Source organism: Mesoplodon mirus (assembly GCF_964341445.2).
Source record: "Mesoplodon mirus genome assembly, chromosome: X".
Taxonomy (NCBI): domain Eukaryota; kingdom Metazoa; phylum Chordata; class Mammalia; order Artiodactyla; family Ziphiidae; genus Mesoplodon; species Mesoplodon mirus.
This window is the reverse complement of record NC_138981.1, coordinates 6,974,004-6,989,692: the sequence shown is the minus strand read 5'-3', so window position 1 is coordinate 6,989,692 and position 15,689 is coordinate 6,974,004. Positions and strand designations below refer to the sequence as shown.

The 15,689-nt window shown below is 52.6% G+C and overlaps 1 protein-coding gene across 5 annotated transcripts in view; it reads right to left on the bottom strand.

The window, feature by feature from the left end:
* Positions 1 to 1,330: 1,330 nt before the first annotated feature.
* The window catches only part of SHROOM2 (shroom family member 2), a 142,397-nt gene continuing 128,038 nt past the window's right edge, over positions 1,331 to 15,689 (bottom strand). For 3 of the 5 annotated variants that reach the window (XM_082610559.1, XM_082610557.1, XM_082610561.1), the window contains 4 exons: positions 14,702 to 15,220; positions 13,444 to 13,615; positions 6,669 to 6,941; positions 1,331 to 4,141 (listed from right to left, as the gene is read on the bottom strand). In XM_082610559.1, coding sequence (XP_082466685.1) covers positions 3,875 to 4,141; positions 6,669 to 6,941; positions 13,444 to 13,615; positions 14,702 to 15,220 — 1,231 coding nt within the window. In that variant the 3' untranslated portion in view covers positions 1,331 to 3,874. The remainder of the gene's footprint in view (positions 4,142 to 6,668; positions 6,942 to 13,443; positions 13,616 to 14,701; positions 15,221 to 15,689) is intronic. The other 2 variants (XM_082610558.1, XM_082610560.1) reach the window with 2 other exon arrangements.

The following is a 15,689-nucleotide window of genomic DNA, read 5'->3' as shown; positions in this document are numbered from 1 at the left end:
AATAAATGAATGAATGAATTAAAAAAAAAAAGAATCCATCTGCCAAAGCAGGGGACACGGGTTCAAGCCCTGGTCCAGGAAGATCCCACATGCCGTGGTGTAACTAAGCCCATGTGCCACAACTACTGAGCCCGCATGCCACAAGTACTGAAACCCACGCACCTAGAGCCCGGAACGAGTAGCCAGTGCAATGAGAAGCCTATGCACCGCAATGAAGAGTAGCCCCCACTCGCCACAACTAGAGAAAGCCCACACACAGCAACGAAGACCCAGTGCAGCCAAAAATAAATAAATGAATTTGTTAAAAAAAAAAAAAAAAACAATCCCTTCCTCTCAATTGGCTAACCTTTGGGTCGCACCAACCTGCTGCACAACAGAAGCATTTCTAATCCGCCAACGAGGAGCAACTGCCGTGTGCTGGGTGGTTCCGACAGATGCGTCTGGATGCAGGGAAGGCATTTCCTCCAGATGCAGAATACAGTGATGGTAGCAGAAGAGTGGACACTTCCCCTGGCACCCCTCTGACCCAGGCACGGGTTCTGAGCACATTAACACATCAGCCCAATTGCTCTCCCAACAGCTCTCCTCCAGCTACAAAGGAGGACGCTGAGGCTGGAGAGGCTGGCACTTGCTCACAGCCATACGCCTGAAGTGACGGAGCTGGCTTTGCTCCAGGAACTTGGCTTCGGGTCCTGGACGATTTCGTGCTCTTCGGTATCGGACCCTGGTGTGGGAGGTGCGGTCCATCAACGGCCTCAATTCTTCACACCTCCGTGTAGCCACACTCTGCCACGTGACTTACGGTTCCTTCCACTAAAGGGGTAGGGGACAGGCCACACCCTCTGACTTTGGGTTTGGCTGTGGGACTTGCTGTGGCAATGGAAGGTTAGCAGGTGCACTCTAACCAGAGACAGGAAAAGCACCGCTGGGACTCAGCTTGTTCTCTTACGCATCTGCCACTGACCTGCCCAGGCCCAACTCCTGGTCCCGGGAGGAAGATGACAGGCACGTGATGCAGAGCCTGATCTACAAATTCATGAGCTAACGGAATACGTCTCACTGGACCCTGCTGAGATTTTACAGTGGTTGTTACACAGCATTGCTGTGGCAGGTACTGACTTATACAACCTGTGTCTGTGATATTTTCCTGACTGCAAATTGACTGCCCTTTACTAGACTGACAGAAAGTCACATACATACATACATACATACATACATAGAATTAATTCCACCATTTATCAATGGTTGAAGAATCTAATATATGGTAAGGATATTCCAATTCTTAAAAAAAAAAAAGATGTAAATCAAAGACATGCTCGGTTCACTGAAAGACACCATTTATTTTGTGACCGTCAAGCAGAATGGTCTGTTGAGACGTAAGTGAAAGTATTGAGCGTGAAATCTGTACGCATTTTCCAGAGTGGACTGCAGGAGAGAAGCCACAGGCAACGCCCCTGACTGGAATCTCGCTATACAGAGCATTCATTCCACAGCTGAGCTATGACCGAGGGTGAGGTATCAGCCACCACCAAAGAATGCCAAGGGCAAAACATTAGCACCAGATTGTTTTTATATGCAATAACATAACTATGTACAAAGTTATGTACATTGACTCACTGCAATCTTTGGGTCCCCACTAACCAGATATTTAAGAGGCAAACGGGAATGCTGTGATTCTATGTGCTTCGTTAAAAGGACAGTAGAGCACTATATATTGCTATGTAGAAGAGAAAGTTCTCAAAAGACACCAAACAGCTGGATACAGACACAAATTCTATTTTCACATTTTACAGACATATCATCAAAATGATCACAATGCTGTATTTGAAGGGAAAGAATCACAGGTAAAAGCTTTGTCACAATTAAAAACACACTGAAATCACCGTGGTTGTCTCCCCGAGGGAGGAAGCAGTGGCCGGGGTGGGGGTGGGGGTGGTGGTCCATGGACAGCCAGCTTTACCTTTCCTGACATTATCAGTTTTCACAGCAAGTGACCCACACCACGTGGCAAGGACACTTCGTGGGCAGAAGAGGGGTTTTTCAAGTCAGGAATAGCTTAATTGAAAAAGAGTAAAAACTGTTGAAAAGGCATTTCTCTTTGGCGTCGGTGGGCTGCCAAAGGAGTGTTTATTTTGCCAGCATCACCGACGCCTGCCAGGTCGGCCCCCTCTACGGGTGCACAGAGATCACTGCGGCAGCCCGGGAGTCCAGTCTCCCCTCCGGCCGGCGAAGCGTGGACTAGTTAGTGTCCTTTAAGACATTCGTGTGCGTCTGTGTTTGGTAAGGCGGCAGCCACTGCTAACAAAGGGACATCTCCCCCCGCCGCTGGAAAACTTCTTTTATAGGAGTAAGAGGAAATAAGGAGTAAAATGGTCTCACAGGTCAAACCAAGGTCCGCGTATCACCTCAACGTGAAGTTATCCTAGGGCTTCTCCCGCCATTAACCACACATTTCAACAGATGAGCATCGTGACGAAACTCACCACTCCACAGTGATCAGATTAAAAATAAGTATGTGAGAACCGTGCCATTGGTGGCTGAACATCGAATTCATGTGCTTACTCGCCATGCATATATCCTCTTTGGTGAAGTGTCTATTTCAGTCTTTTGCCCACGTTTTAATTGGACTGTTTGTTTTCTTACTGTTAAGTTTGAGAGTTCTTATACATTCTGGATACCAATGGTGTGTCACATACATGATTTGCAAGTTATTTTCTCCTAGCCTGTGATCTGTCCACTGGAAAATGACAGCTTGACAGTTTTCTTTAGTGAATAGTCTTTTTACAATCTCACAATTTCAACCAATAAAAAAGGGTCCAGGAGCTGTATACTGTGTGGCAGAAAAAAGATCGGGTCTAGGAGTTCTGTGGTCCATCGGGACCTCTGAGAAACCAGAGCAACGGTTCTTAAATGGCATGTGGCCCTTACAGCATGGTAACAAATTGAGAGAGGCAAAAAGAGAGAAGTCGCCGATTGTAATTAAGGATCATACACACGCAAAATAAATGTTCTGGGGAAAAAGTAAATTAAGAAATACCTCGTCGGCCTTAAGAAAAAAACACCTAGCAAGCACATTACTACCGGACACGCTTTTAGCCAAGTAATTTCTCTTTGCAGGAAAATATCATTTGAACCATGATGGCAGCCGAGAAGTCCTAAAACCGTCTGTCTGCTTTGTGTGTGTTTTAAAGCGCGAACGCTATTCAAGTGGCAGTTTTAGAAGGAGTGAACCCAACACGTAAGCTCTTCTTTTCACGGTTGGTTTTTAACCACATGGAAAACCGTTCACCTTTGTAGAGTGTTATTGAAGTACCATCATCATCATGATTTTTGCTGGGTCGGAGATCACCCTTATATGACAGACACAATGAATGCTCAACACTTCTGGACCAACAGGAGAAGCCGGCAGCCGCCACCTCCGGTGACCCACCCCCACCAGAGGGGTCGTGCGCCAGGCTTTGCCCGACACACGCTCATTCCCTCCTGAGCGGAGGAAGGGGTGCAGCGTGGGAAGACGGGAGGGCAGACCCGAGCCGGCAAGGACCACGTGCGTGCACCTCGGGACCAGAGCCCAGTTCGTACTCGGGAACTCACCGTTCGCCGGAGCCGGGCGCCAGGTGGGGTTGCTTCCAGGCAAAGGGTGACGGGGAGCCACTCTGCTCAGCATTCAAGAGGGAAACTAAGACATTAAATAAATCATCCCAGACGCACCCACGGAAATTATTGCTTTTCTAACGGCCATTTGGTTCTGGGAGGGATTCTCTCTCCAGGACATAAATACAGGCTGGGGTTTGCATTTGCCTCCTTGGGACCGGAGCTGAAGGGCCGGCTTCTGTGCCCCGCCGGGGAGGCATCGGGGGTGGGGGCACGCCCCTCACTTGCCTCTCTCGGGTGGAAGGCTGTCCAGCAGGCACTTGAGCTGTTCCTCGCCCAGGTGGATCTTGTCCTCCAGCTCGCGCTGCTCGATGAGGAGGGCTGACTTCATCCTCACGAAGTGCGCGTAGTCAGCCAGGCTGTCCTGGCTGAGGTAGCTGGCCAGGATGTCGGACACGATGCCCTCCCGGCGGTCCAGGTTCTCCTTCAGCTCCTTGGCGTCTTCGTGCTGCTGGATCAGGACCCGCTGCTTCTCGAGCAGGGATTGCTGGAGAGACAGAGAGAGACGAGCCTGCTGGGGACCAGGCAATGGCGGGGGGGACCCGAGGTCTGAAGGGACCCGCACAGAAGCACCTGGGGCGTGGGCAGGTGCAGGCCCCAGCGCCAGCTCCCCCGTTGGCGCTCCTGGGCCACTGCCACCTCCACTTGCTCCTGTCACCGTGAGAGGCTGTGAGGAACACGGGAGCCATCCAGGCACGAAAAGCTCCAGGACTGGGAGATGCTCAGAAAGAGCCAAGGGCTGAGGCAGCCGGCGTGTGTCCAAGGCCCTTCCCTGCCAATACCGTGGCCAAGCGGACACGAGGCACAGGTTCTAAAGAGATTCCAGGGCAGGACTGCTAGACCCTTCCGGCAGACGGAGCGGCAGCCCGGGAGCAGAGGCCGTGAGAGGGGGCGGGGCGGGGGGAGAGACCGCGCCTGTCGGGGAGGTGCCCTCGCTCCTTCCGAGGGTCCTGCTCTGGGTCACACAGGCGCCCCCATTTCCAGAACGCAGCACTCACGATCGCTGTCTGCCCACAGGGCGTGCACCCACTTCCCCCGCCCTCTCCAACTTTAATGAAAACTGAGAGGGGGAGAGGTGAACGCGGTAAATGTCTTCAGGTGTCGGCTGGCAGATGCCACGGATGCCCTGTCCTCGGTGCGAGTTTCTGACACCGGCAGGGCCCTGTCATTCCGCCACTTTGCAACGTGGACATTTACCCATGGCCAGGCGTGAGCATCCGGGATGCGGGAGCGCTCTGCAGAGAGCTGATCCACAGAAAGAGCTCAGAAAAGATGAGCTGCTCTTAAACGGTGGCTGAAAGCAGAAACTGCTCCTGGGGTGAGGCTTCCGGGAAGTGCCCCCCGACTGCACAACCTTTCGGGGTCACCTGTTCCGGGGGACACCTTGACCTTCAGGTGCTTGTGAAACAAAGACAGAATGTATTTTCATGGAAAGAGGCAAGGTAAAGCCAATTAATTCCAACCAAAAGGGAAACAGACCTCAACTGATTCCAGAAATGCGGTTTGGGCTACTAAGATCACTTGGGCTCCTTGGCAGCTAGAAGCTGCTGATGGGAGTCAGGGATTCATGTGTCTGTCTGCATCTGCCCATGTGCTCATTTTCTACCTGGAAAGACAGAGGAAGCCTCCTACAGCCTGAGGCCACATCTTTTCACTTGTTAGCATGCCTGTCTCTGCAAACCACAGCTTTCCCAAGCCCTGGCTGCCTGACATGGAGATTTTCACCCAGCACCAGCCCCAGTGGAGGCTAGCCCACTGTGCTGCACCTGGACGTGGCGACTGAACACTCCTTTTGGGTCCATGAAGGTGAAGCTGCATCAACCACACACAGCCAAGGGGGAAAGAGCCTGTCTGCTTCTCCTCCCTACCACGGACCCTCTAGGGATGCAGTTAAGAGCTATGCAGCCAGGTCCCCAGGAGGACCAGGCGCATGGTCCCCAGTGTGTGATTGCTTCTACTTCCTCCGATTCTAAATAAGCCTTTGTCAGTTCCAAGCAAAGGGAGATAAAGATGAGCTGAGCTGCAAAGACAATACTATTTTTCATTTAAATCGATACTTGAGAGTTTAATATTTAAATTACATACAAGTCAGTCCCTCTTTCCCATTCATGTTATTTTCCTAAGTTCTTTCAGATACATTTGGCAAAGATGGCACGAACAGCAAAATGGAATGTGAACGGAACCCAAGGGGCTCGAGGTCCGAAGCCCCAGTTACTTTCTCAACCCTTATGCAATATACGTTCCATGACTGACAGTCACTAACGACTTGGCTAAGCACAAAAGATCACGGTCTCAAAGCCACGCGCTTTGTAAGGTGTAACCTGAAACCACTCTCACCTGGAGTCCAGGGGGAGGGATGCCTTTTCTGCTCTCCTTGTAGAGAAGTTAAGGTGCCTTACTAATGATGATGATGATCATTTTGAAGGCCCATTATGTGCAAAGAAGCAAACTAGATGTGCTCCTGCTACCTGACCTATGAAGTAGTAAAGCCAGTGAGGTAGATGGTGTCTTGCATGCGCAAAGGGCGGACATGCAGACCCACTGAGAAATGTCCCAAGTTGCACTGCTGTGAAGGGAGGAGGAAAGCAGAGCAGCTCTCAGACTCATCCCAGACACTGCCGGCCCTCTTGTGAAGTCACAGCAACCAAGTCATCATCAAACGCCACTGTCACTGAGTGCCGATGACTCGTCAGGCAGTGGGTGAGCTCCACTTACCCACTTACCTGCAGTGGGGAAAGGTTACAAACAGGGACTACGTTCTAGGAAGAGACCAACACTAGCAGCAATACGAGAAGAGGTCCACTCTCCCGGATGCTCGCCGAGGCCCCCCCCCGCCCCCCTCCCCCCCACTACAAGGAGGGAGTGAGCGAGCCCTGGGCGTTCAACAGCATCTTGCGCTACGAGGCAGACAGGTGGCCGCAGCTGCTGAACGAGGCTTCCGGGCGGTTTGCTCCACACCCCACAGGAAAGCCCCGCCCTGCCCCGCCTTCCAGGTCAGCCTCGACCATAGTTACCCGATCGCCAGGAGGAGTGCCGTCGTCCAGATTGTTGAGGGCGTTCTCCACGCGGGCCAGGCGGCCGGACAGCGACAGCAGGAGGTTCACCACCTTGTCCAGGTCCCCGATGAACATGCGGAACTTGTCGAACTCGTTGGGCTTGCAGACGGCCTTGGCCAGGGCCTCCACCTCGTCGCCCAGCGCGCTGTTGGCCTGCATGTCCTCCCGCAGGCTCTGCCGCGCCTGCCGCAGCACCTGCAGCTTGCGCCCGATGCTCTCGATAAGCTCCTGCTGTGGGCACAGGGCAGGGGACGCAGTCAGGCCGCCTTGCGGCACCCCCTCACACATCCCGGATCTGCGGGCGACTCAGCTCAGCCAGGCGGCAGCTTGTTTTGCATCCGTAAATAACAGGGGGGACTTACCCAGTGGCGCAGTGGTTGGGAATCCGCCTGCCGATGCAGGGGACACGGGTTCGTGCCCCAGTCCGGGAGGATCCCACATGCCGCGGAGCAACTAAGCCCATGCGCCACAACTACTGAGCCGGCGTGCCACAACTACTGAAGCCCGCGCGCCTAGAGTCCGTGCTCCGCAATGAGAAGCCCGCGCACCGCAATGAAGACCCAATGCAGCCAAAAATAAATATAACTAACTAACTGGGGATGTTTTAAGACTAGGGGAAGGATAAGGCCTTCCTGTTAAATCATTGGTATTTGATTTAGAAATGAAACAGAACAAACCTTTTCTCATCCTGTGACTGTCCTATCAGAGTATGCAGGAGTGGGACCCTTGGGGCTACTACTCACGGTAAACCTCGTTTCAGCCTGTATCTTTGCAAGGATTCTCTGGGCCTCTGTGATACTCTGTGCTTCCTTTTTTTTTTTTTTTTTTTTTTTTTCTGGCCGCGCTGTGCAGCTTGTGGGATCTTAGTTCCCCGACCAGGGATCAAACCCAGGCCCTCAACAGTGAAAGCGCGGAGTCCTCACCACTGGACCGCCAGGGAATTCCCTGTGCTTCCTTCTTTGGAAGTTCCCAATTTGAAGGCTTACATGCACAGAAGTTATTGAGTCTGGTACTGAACTCCATGATTAAAAAGTGTCTTCCATGTAGAATTAGGAATAAAAATTAAGACAAATGAAGGATGTCAATGAACTTAGGAAAGTCTTTCAGAATATAATAAAGTACTGATCTCCATTTGACCAAAACGTAGATAAATGACTTCTTTAAACGTGGTGAAATATACATACTGCAACATTTACCGTCCCGCCTCTTTTCTCGTGTGCTGTTCTGTGGCATTAAGGCACATGCACGGTGCTGTGCAGCTGGCGCCACCTGCCATCTCCACATCCTCTCCATCCTCTGAGACGGAAACTCTGACCCTTCAATACGAGCTCCCCATTCCCCGCTCCTGCCAGCTCTTCAAATGATGAATTTTTAGAGAGCACATGACATGTACAAGACCTTTTCCTCGGTCACCATCCTGACGTGAAGCGGCACCATGTGGTCCGAGGTGAGGGGCAGACAAAGCAGATTATCTGTCTCCTTGGTCATCACATTTGAGACAAATTAAAAGGACAGCTCCAGAGGAGTCCAGCAGGTAAGCCTTCCCCAGAAAAACCCTTTCCCCAGGACTACGGATGTCCTTCTGCTGTTAAACCCACCCGTGGCGCATGCCAACAGGTGACCCGCCCTGACACAGTGAACGGTGAGGGGCCAACGGTGAGAAGCAAAGTCACCCGTTGTCCTTTTCGGAACCCTGCTGACACCCGCCCTGCACGACTCCACCAACCTCGTGTCAACGGACACGGCAGGTTACGTGGAGTTTACGAGGCCAACGCATCCCTGTGCTAGCCCGAGGCTGGAGTGATGAGAACGGAAGCAGTGCTCTGCTGCCCGCACCAAAATAAGCATTAAACAATTAGTTGCAATGTTAAGTCCGCTTAGGATTTTTAAGCTCGGTCTGTTGCTCCATAGTGAGCAACACGATTTTATGTACAACGGACCCATGAAAATGGTTGGTGCCGCCCACCCCTCCCCCCTCCTGGGGCAGTTTCCAAACTCTGGCCCCAGACGGAGTCCGCAGGGCTCGGCAGAGAGAAGGCTCAGTCTCATGAAACCCTCCAGGATGGTGTCCAGAGCTGAGCAGGGAGCAGTTGCCCCGACCTCCAGGGCTGACGTGAAGATGGGTGAAATCCCCGGACGCTTAGCCCGCTGCTTGGCATGCAGTAAGCGCCTGTCCACAGCCGCTACCAGCAAGACTGCAAGTGTGCATGAGAAGCTGCTCCGAGTTCACCACTACCATTTGGTAGACACTGCCCCATCCCAGGGACTATTTGGGCAGGAGAAAAAAAAAAAAAAAACACCTCGGGAGACCCGCTGAAGCACTGGAGCCACCCTACACTTCGTTTGCCTGAGATGGGTGATCTGTGTCTCAGGACGATGCTTCGAAAGAGGGTCTCCACGCAGCATTTATCTACCAAAACAAGTCCACAAATTAGAAAGGCATGAGCTGTAGTCAGGGCACTGCCTCCACTTTGTTCAACCTGCCTTGGGCTTATCACTGTGTCTGGAGATCCGGCAGATTAAAATGGTGAGCAGTTTTAAAGGACCACCACCCTCCTGATGAATCATGGTTTTTCTCCTAAGAAAGACCACATGGAATTTATAAATTGCTTTTGGCTTTTCCAGCTCAGGATGTCAAGACATTCTCTTCCCTTGGGAACTGAAAACCCTGTCCAGATTTCTTTGATGTTTTCCCTCAGACTGTGAGTCGGTGTGTGTTCACACTTCTGTGTCTGTGTGTCTATTTACCTACCCATCTGAGAGGTGGTTTAAGTCAACTTCGAGTGCCACAGTTGAGAAGGTGGCCCTATTTTTATTTATTTGTTTTTTTGGCCGTACACACGGCACGTGGGATCCTAGTGCCCCAGACCCCCTGCAGTGGAAGCACAGGGTCCCAACCACTGGACCTCTGGGGACGTCCCAAGGTGGCCGTATTTTAGATACTAATTACTTGAGGGAAAAGCACAGAATACATTGCGGGGATGGAGAACTTTCCCGGTTCTTGCCTGGCGCCACTGCTAACGTGAATGAACGGTTCAAGTGATTTTTTTTTTTTTTCTTTGTGGTACGTGGGCCTCTCACTGTTGTGGCCTCTCCCATTGCGGAGTACAGGCTCCGGACGCGCAAGCCCAGCGGCCATGGCTCACGGGCCCAGCCACTCCGCGGCATGTGGGATCTTCCCAGACCGGGGCACGAACCCGTGTCCCCTGCATCGGCAGGCGGACTCTCAACCACTGCGCCACCAGGGAAGCCCTCAAGCGATTTTGACGACTGTGGATGGATGAGGAGCCCTAGCCAGTGCTCCTGGTAATTTTCCAGTTTCATTATTCTTCAGCAATTATCGTAATGAAGATTTCATGCTGATGCATGAAGAGGGGCCTTCAACTTCTACAGCATCAGCTGGGCTAACCTGAAACTGGACACTCTGGAAGGAGTCCAAATTCCTTTCTCTGTCTTGCATAGATGTTTATGAGAAACACTTTCCCGTCTTCCTGTAAGGGCCATTATATGAGGTAGAGACATAGGCTTTGAGAGCGTTGGAATGAGGCCGGGCCCAGGGGAGCACGCCCATCAGTGGCTATTAGCTGCAGTACCCGGGGCGCCGGCGGCAAGCCCGTCTGCCTTTGGACGGCACGTGGAGTTCCGGGAGCTCTCGGGTTAGAGTCTGTGGCGGCTGAGGCTGGCCACCAGTCTCAGCAGGTGCACTGCTCCCTCTCCCCTCTGTGGGGATGGGCCCCCATTTCAGCCCCAGACAGACACCCTGCTTTTGTCCCATTCTATGGGGGAAACAAGGTCTTTTCTCTCTGGGCCTCGCACCCACCTCTGGGTTCCAGGGAAAAGCCCGAACCCTCAGAGGTTCCAGACTCAACCCATCAGCTGTCTTTGGTTCTCCTGAAGCATCTCCATCACTCAACCGGGGCTGTTTCTGAGCAGGGTCTGCCTGAGCTGCCTCAGGGATCACCACGTATTTAGCCCTCCTAGGTTAAGGCTTCCACCGGCCCCGGGACTCCCTTACCACCTCCCTGCGCAGGGGCTTCTGTTCTCTTGCCTCTGTCCTCAGTCTTCTCCTAAAATACAGAGGGTCACCTGCTGTGGCACGTGGGCTCTGTGAGCACCAGTGACTGTGATCACGACAGCCGAGGTCCCCCTGGGAATGTCTGGTGCATGGGGCTTCGGAGGTCTTGCTGTCTTCCTATCAAGGGAGCCATCAAGTCCTGCCAAGTGCACCTGCAGGGCCCTCCCTTCTCCTCGTCCCGTGCACCCTGTGTAACCGCGTGACACCGTAGATATGAGGGCACTGGAAAGGCAGCAGAGGCAGCGCAGCCTGTAGGTCAAATCAAGCCGAAGAGCAGGACTACTGGGTCAGTAACGCCACAGAGAACTGCCGTTTAAAGCATTTCCTGCTTGGGGTGAAACTGCCCGACATACGCTTATTGAACTAAAAACGTCAGTTGGCTTACGAATTTAATCCTGGTGGGGTGATGGGCAGGGGGCAAGCTCACAGTGACTCATCTCAATCCCAAAGCCGCCATCGATGGGGAGGCAGTGCCCGGCATCTTGTGCCCCCAAAGAAATCGGAAGAGGCACCAGACAGATGAAAGGAGCAGTACCAAGGCGCCTGCTTCCCAAATTCAGTATATCATGAGAAACAAAGGCATACTGTAAAGTACAGAGTTCTTTGCATCTAGGGTGGGGATGGAATTAAAACTGTCCAAACTGGATATTTTTTCTAGGTTTATGAGAATAACAGCACTTTTTAAAAAATTCATTATTTTTAAGAACGTGGAAAATGCAACCAGAAGAAAGCAAACGGTCCCCTGGGCCAGACACAAGGCCTCTAAAATCCCAGGAACGAAACTTAGTTGTTGTTTTTTTTTTTTTTGCTGTACGCGGGCCTCTCACTGCTGTGGCCTCTCCTGCCGCAGAGCACAGGCTCCGGACGCACAGGCTCAGCAGCCACGGCTCACGGGCCCAGCCACTCCACGACACGTGGGATCTTCCCGGACCGGGGCACGAACCCATGTCCCCTGCATCGGCAGGCGGACTCTCAACCATTGCGCCACCAGGGAAGCCCCAAAAACTCTTAGTTTTCGTTTCCTTTTTGAATTAAAACAAGGTTATCACTTCCTAAATTGCAAGTCATTTTCTTTGACACAAGGGTCAGGGTATTTCTTCTGGAATGTGTTTGTCTATCGTATTTGAAACCAATCAATGGCATTTTTTAACAAGTAACAATATGAGGAGGTATTAAACATTATCCTTTGCAAGGGTCTTGTCAAAAAAAATTGGTACTTTTTTATGAAAGCCCCTTCCAAGATGCAAAGTGTATGGAAAAATTCACCAAATGCTGGTTCCCTCCTTTTCTTCTCCTGGTGCTGACTACGCATGCTCAAAGCCCCTGGAATAAACAAACAGCACATGCTATCCTCTGAAACTGACTGCCTTGGGCAATTCCTTCCTCCCTTTGTGCTAAGTCCTTCCTATAAAAAACAGGTAACCACACCTAGATGTCACAAGTCTGGCCCGTTGACAGTTGACCTGCCATGAAGATTTGAAGCTCGTACAGTAGTGAAGACATTGGCGCCGATAGCAATAATTCTGTCCCTAACCATGACCTCATGGTTACACGCTATTTCACCTCTGACCTCCTCTCTAATCCTCCCCCTTCCTTGTCCACACAGCTCCAGCCACGGGTCTCTGCTGCTTCCCCAATGTGTCACAAAACTCCCACCCCAGGGCCTTTGCACTTGCTGCCCAAACCCCACTCCCCCCACCCCTCCCCAGATCAATTAGACATTCCCTCACAGCACTCCAGGTCTCTCTCTGTTCATCATCAGCTCATCAGAGCCTTCTCTACAATCATACTCCTTTACCTCTCTATTCCTGCATGCTGTTTTAGTTTTCTGACCACCCGACCTATTATTACATTAAGGGTTGGCAAACTTTTTCTATAAACGGCCCAACAGTAAATATTTTAGACTTCAGGGGCCACACAGCCACGGTTGCAACTACTCAACACCGCTGGTGTAGTGTGACAGCTACCAGAGACCATACGTACATGAATGAACGTGGCCGTGTTGCAATAAAACTTTATGTACAAGAGCAGGTGGGGGGCAGGGATTGGCCCACAGGGCCCTGTTTGTTTTTTTATATTTGTTTTTATGTTGGCTGTCCATCTCCTCTGTGAGCACACAAGTGCCTTCAGGGAAATCAGGACTCCAGTCTGTTTTGTCTCCTGCTGTATCCCCAAGTGCCTGGGTGAGTTTTTGGAGTTCAACAAATGATGCTTTTTGGTTAACTACGCACTTCACAATATACTGTTGAATTTAACATCATCGGATTACAGATATTTGAAATTGATAGTCAAAGAGGACATGTGCCTTGCGGCAAGTCATACAATTAAGTCCTCTGGATTCCACTGGGGTAGAAGAGACATATCACTTGACCTTAAAATGAGAGAGACTGGTGGCCACCTAGCTAATTTGACACTGGATCTCATTACAAAGAGATGGCAAAGAGACCCCGGCAGAGAGGCCCAATTTTAGAACAGAAGATTCACCCACAAAGGGCTTAATACACAGGCCCAAATGGCAGCGTCCCACATAGAAGCCCACCACAAATGGCGCTCGGTGCAGGGACCAGGGTCGGGGTGGAGCTGGGTGTCGCCCCCCTGCCTGCCAGCCTGCCTGCCAGCCTGCCAGCGCGTTCTCATTTGGAATTGCAGCTTCCCTACCTTCTTCACCGACAGGTCGTGGTCCGGGTCACTCCCTGAATCCTCTTGGGCTTCTTGCTGGTCCTGCAGGTCTTTCATCTTAATCAGCAGCTCCGCCTTGGGGGCCGACGTGCTGTAGTAGGTGGAGTTGGTGGCCAGGGACGCGGCCGCCGGCACACTCAGCGCCTCCTTCCTGGGTAACAAAATGTCAGAACACCCGTCAGCTGCGATCGTACACAAAGACGTGCCCGCGAGTCCCACAGCCTGGGCTGTGACCGGCAAATGGCGGTGCTAACGAAAAGGCACCGGCTAGAGAGATGAGACCGCAAGAGTGGGGAAGGAGTAAGTTGTGAGGTCAGAACTAAAACACCTGCCCAGTGGTGCTCAAAGCCCCGCCCCAGAGGGAGGAGAGTGCAGAATGTATCGCTGGGAGCCTGAGGTCTATGGGGACAGGTCTGCCGCTATCTGTAGGCGTGGCCGCAGGCCCCAAGGTCACCAGGCACCTTTCTGCCAGCAGCCACATCTGCTACCTCTTGCTACGGCCTGACTTCCTGTCTGCACAGCACCCGCACTCCCACCTGCTGTCAATCAACGATGCTTATGGAGACCACGTACAGAAACAGGAGGGATGTCAGCAGATTCACCTTTGTGGGCAGCTGACTAAAGGACAGGGGCTGGAAAGCGCCCTTTACAAAACTGTTACAGCAAATTCACCCCCTCAGTTACATAAGCAACAACAGAAAGCCTCTTTCATAAGCACGTACACTAAGTAGTCTCAACTGTCACTCCTCTTGTGACAAGTTTCTCAACTTCAGTACTAGTGACACTTGGGGCCGGACCATTCTCTGATGGGGGGGCCGTCCTGTGCATTGTAGAACAGCAAGCAGCATCCCTGGTCTTCACCCACTAGATGCCGGGGGCACCTCTCCCAGTGGTGACAACCGAAAGTCTACCCCGACACCGCCAGCTGTCCCGTGGGGGGAGACAACAGCCTCCGGCTGAGAACCACTGCCTGATGACAAAAAGCCCCGTGGGCATCACCGGAAACGTATATTTTCACATCTTTGCCAGGGCCTGACGTCATCCTCCCCAGAATGGGCTTTTAATTTCGGGAGGGTGACAACAGAGCCCCCAAGTGCTAATAAGCACTTAGGGAATCTGTCCCCAGAGAGCAGTCATGAAAACAAACAGATACACGCCCTCGCCCTTGTCAGCCTAAGAGGCACCGGGCAAAACCACATACAGCCAGGGCGCAGAAGCCAGGGCAGCGTCTACTCACTTCTCCTCCATGGCTCTGGGAGAGGGGATTTTGGGGAACAGCTTCCTCCGCTGCTGAGCTTCTTCCAAGAGGTGCTCGTCTTTGGGGAAGATGCCCTCCATAAGGTCCATGGTGGTTTTGATCTTCACACCGGGGTCCAGGATATCCGCCAGGGACTTATCCTTGCCCGCGATCTCGCGGGCCAGCTCCTCCGACTTGAGGTCTTCAGCAGTCCTCTCTTTGGTCTTCACGTAGCTGAGCGTGGGCGTGGAGGCCCGGCTGTCCTTGGCCGTGGGCACTGGGGTGCCAGGGGGCTGGGGCTCGGCCCCCTGGCGGCTGTACAGGCAGAAGCGGGAGTAGGACTGCTCGGACGTGCTGAGCGTCTTGATCTGGTCCCGCTCGAGCCCGCTGGGCAGCACGGGTGGCTGCGGGACACGGGCCAGGCCCTGGCGGCTCTCCTTCTCGGGCTGGCTCTCCGAGTGCACGATCTTGACGGGCACCATCTTCACCGTGGTGTTGTTGTCCATCACCCGCTCGATTCTGCAAAGAGAAGGGCCGTCTGCTAAAGACACACCGTACGCCCAGGCACAGACCAGAATGAGGAATTGGATGAGAAATCGGCTGGTTTCCGCATCCCCTTACAGCCGGGGAAGCCTGCGGCGGCCCCAGGGAAGAAGCCTTCATGGTCACACGTCCCAGGATGGGGAGACCAGGTTGAGCAGTGCCTGCCACCCCTAACTTGATCTCCTAAGCCTCCTGGGCGTGTAGGTGTCTTTCCGTTTTCCAACAGTCATCTGCACGCCTGAAGGCACATCCGTGGGCTTACTGACAGACAGAAAGGCAGTGTGATGTTCATTTGTTTTTAGGTCAGTGGCCGAGCAAACGGTGAGAAGCCTGCTCAGTGAGATTTTCTTTTGCAAGGGAGCCCTGCAACAGACAGGCGTATTTCACAGAGTTAGCATCAGTGCCTCAGCCAGCGTCTCTCGAAGCTGGGTGCCTGCGCGGTCCT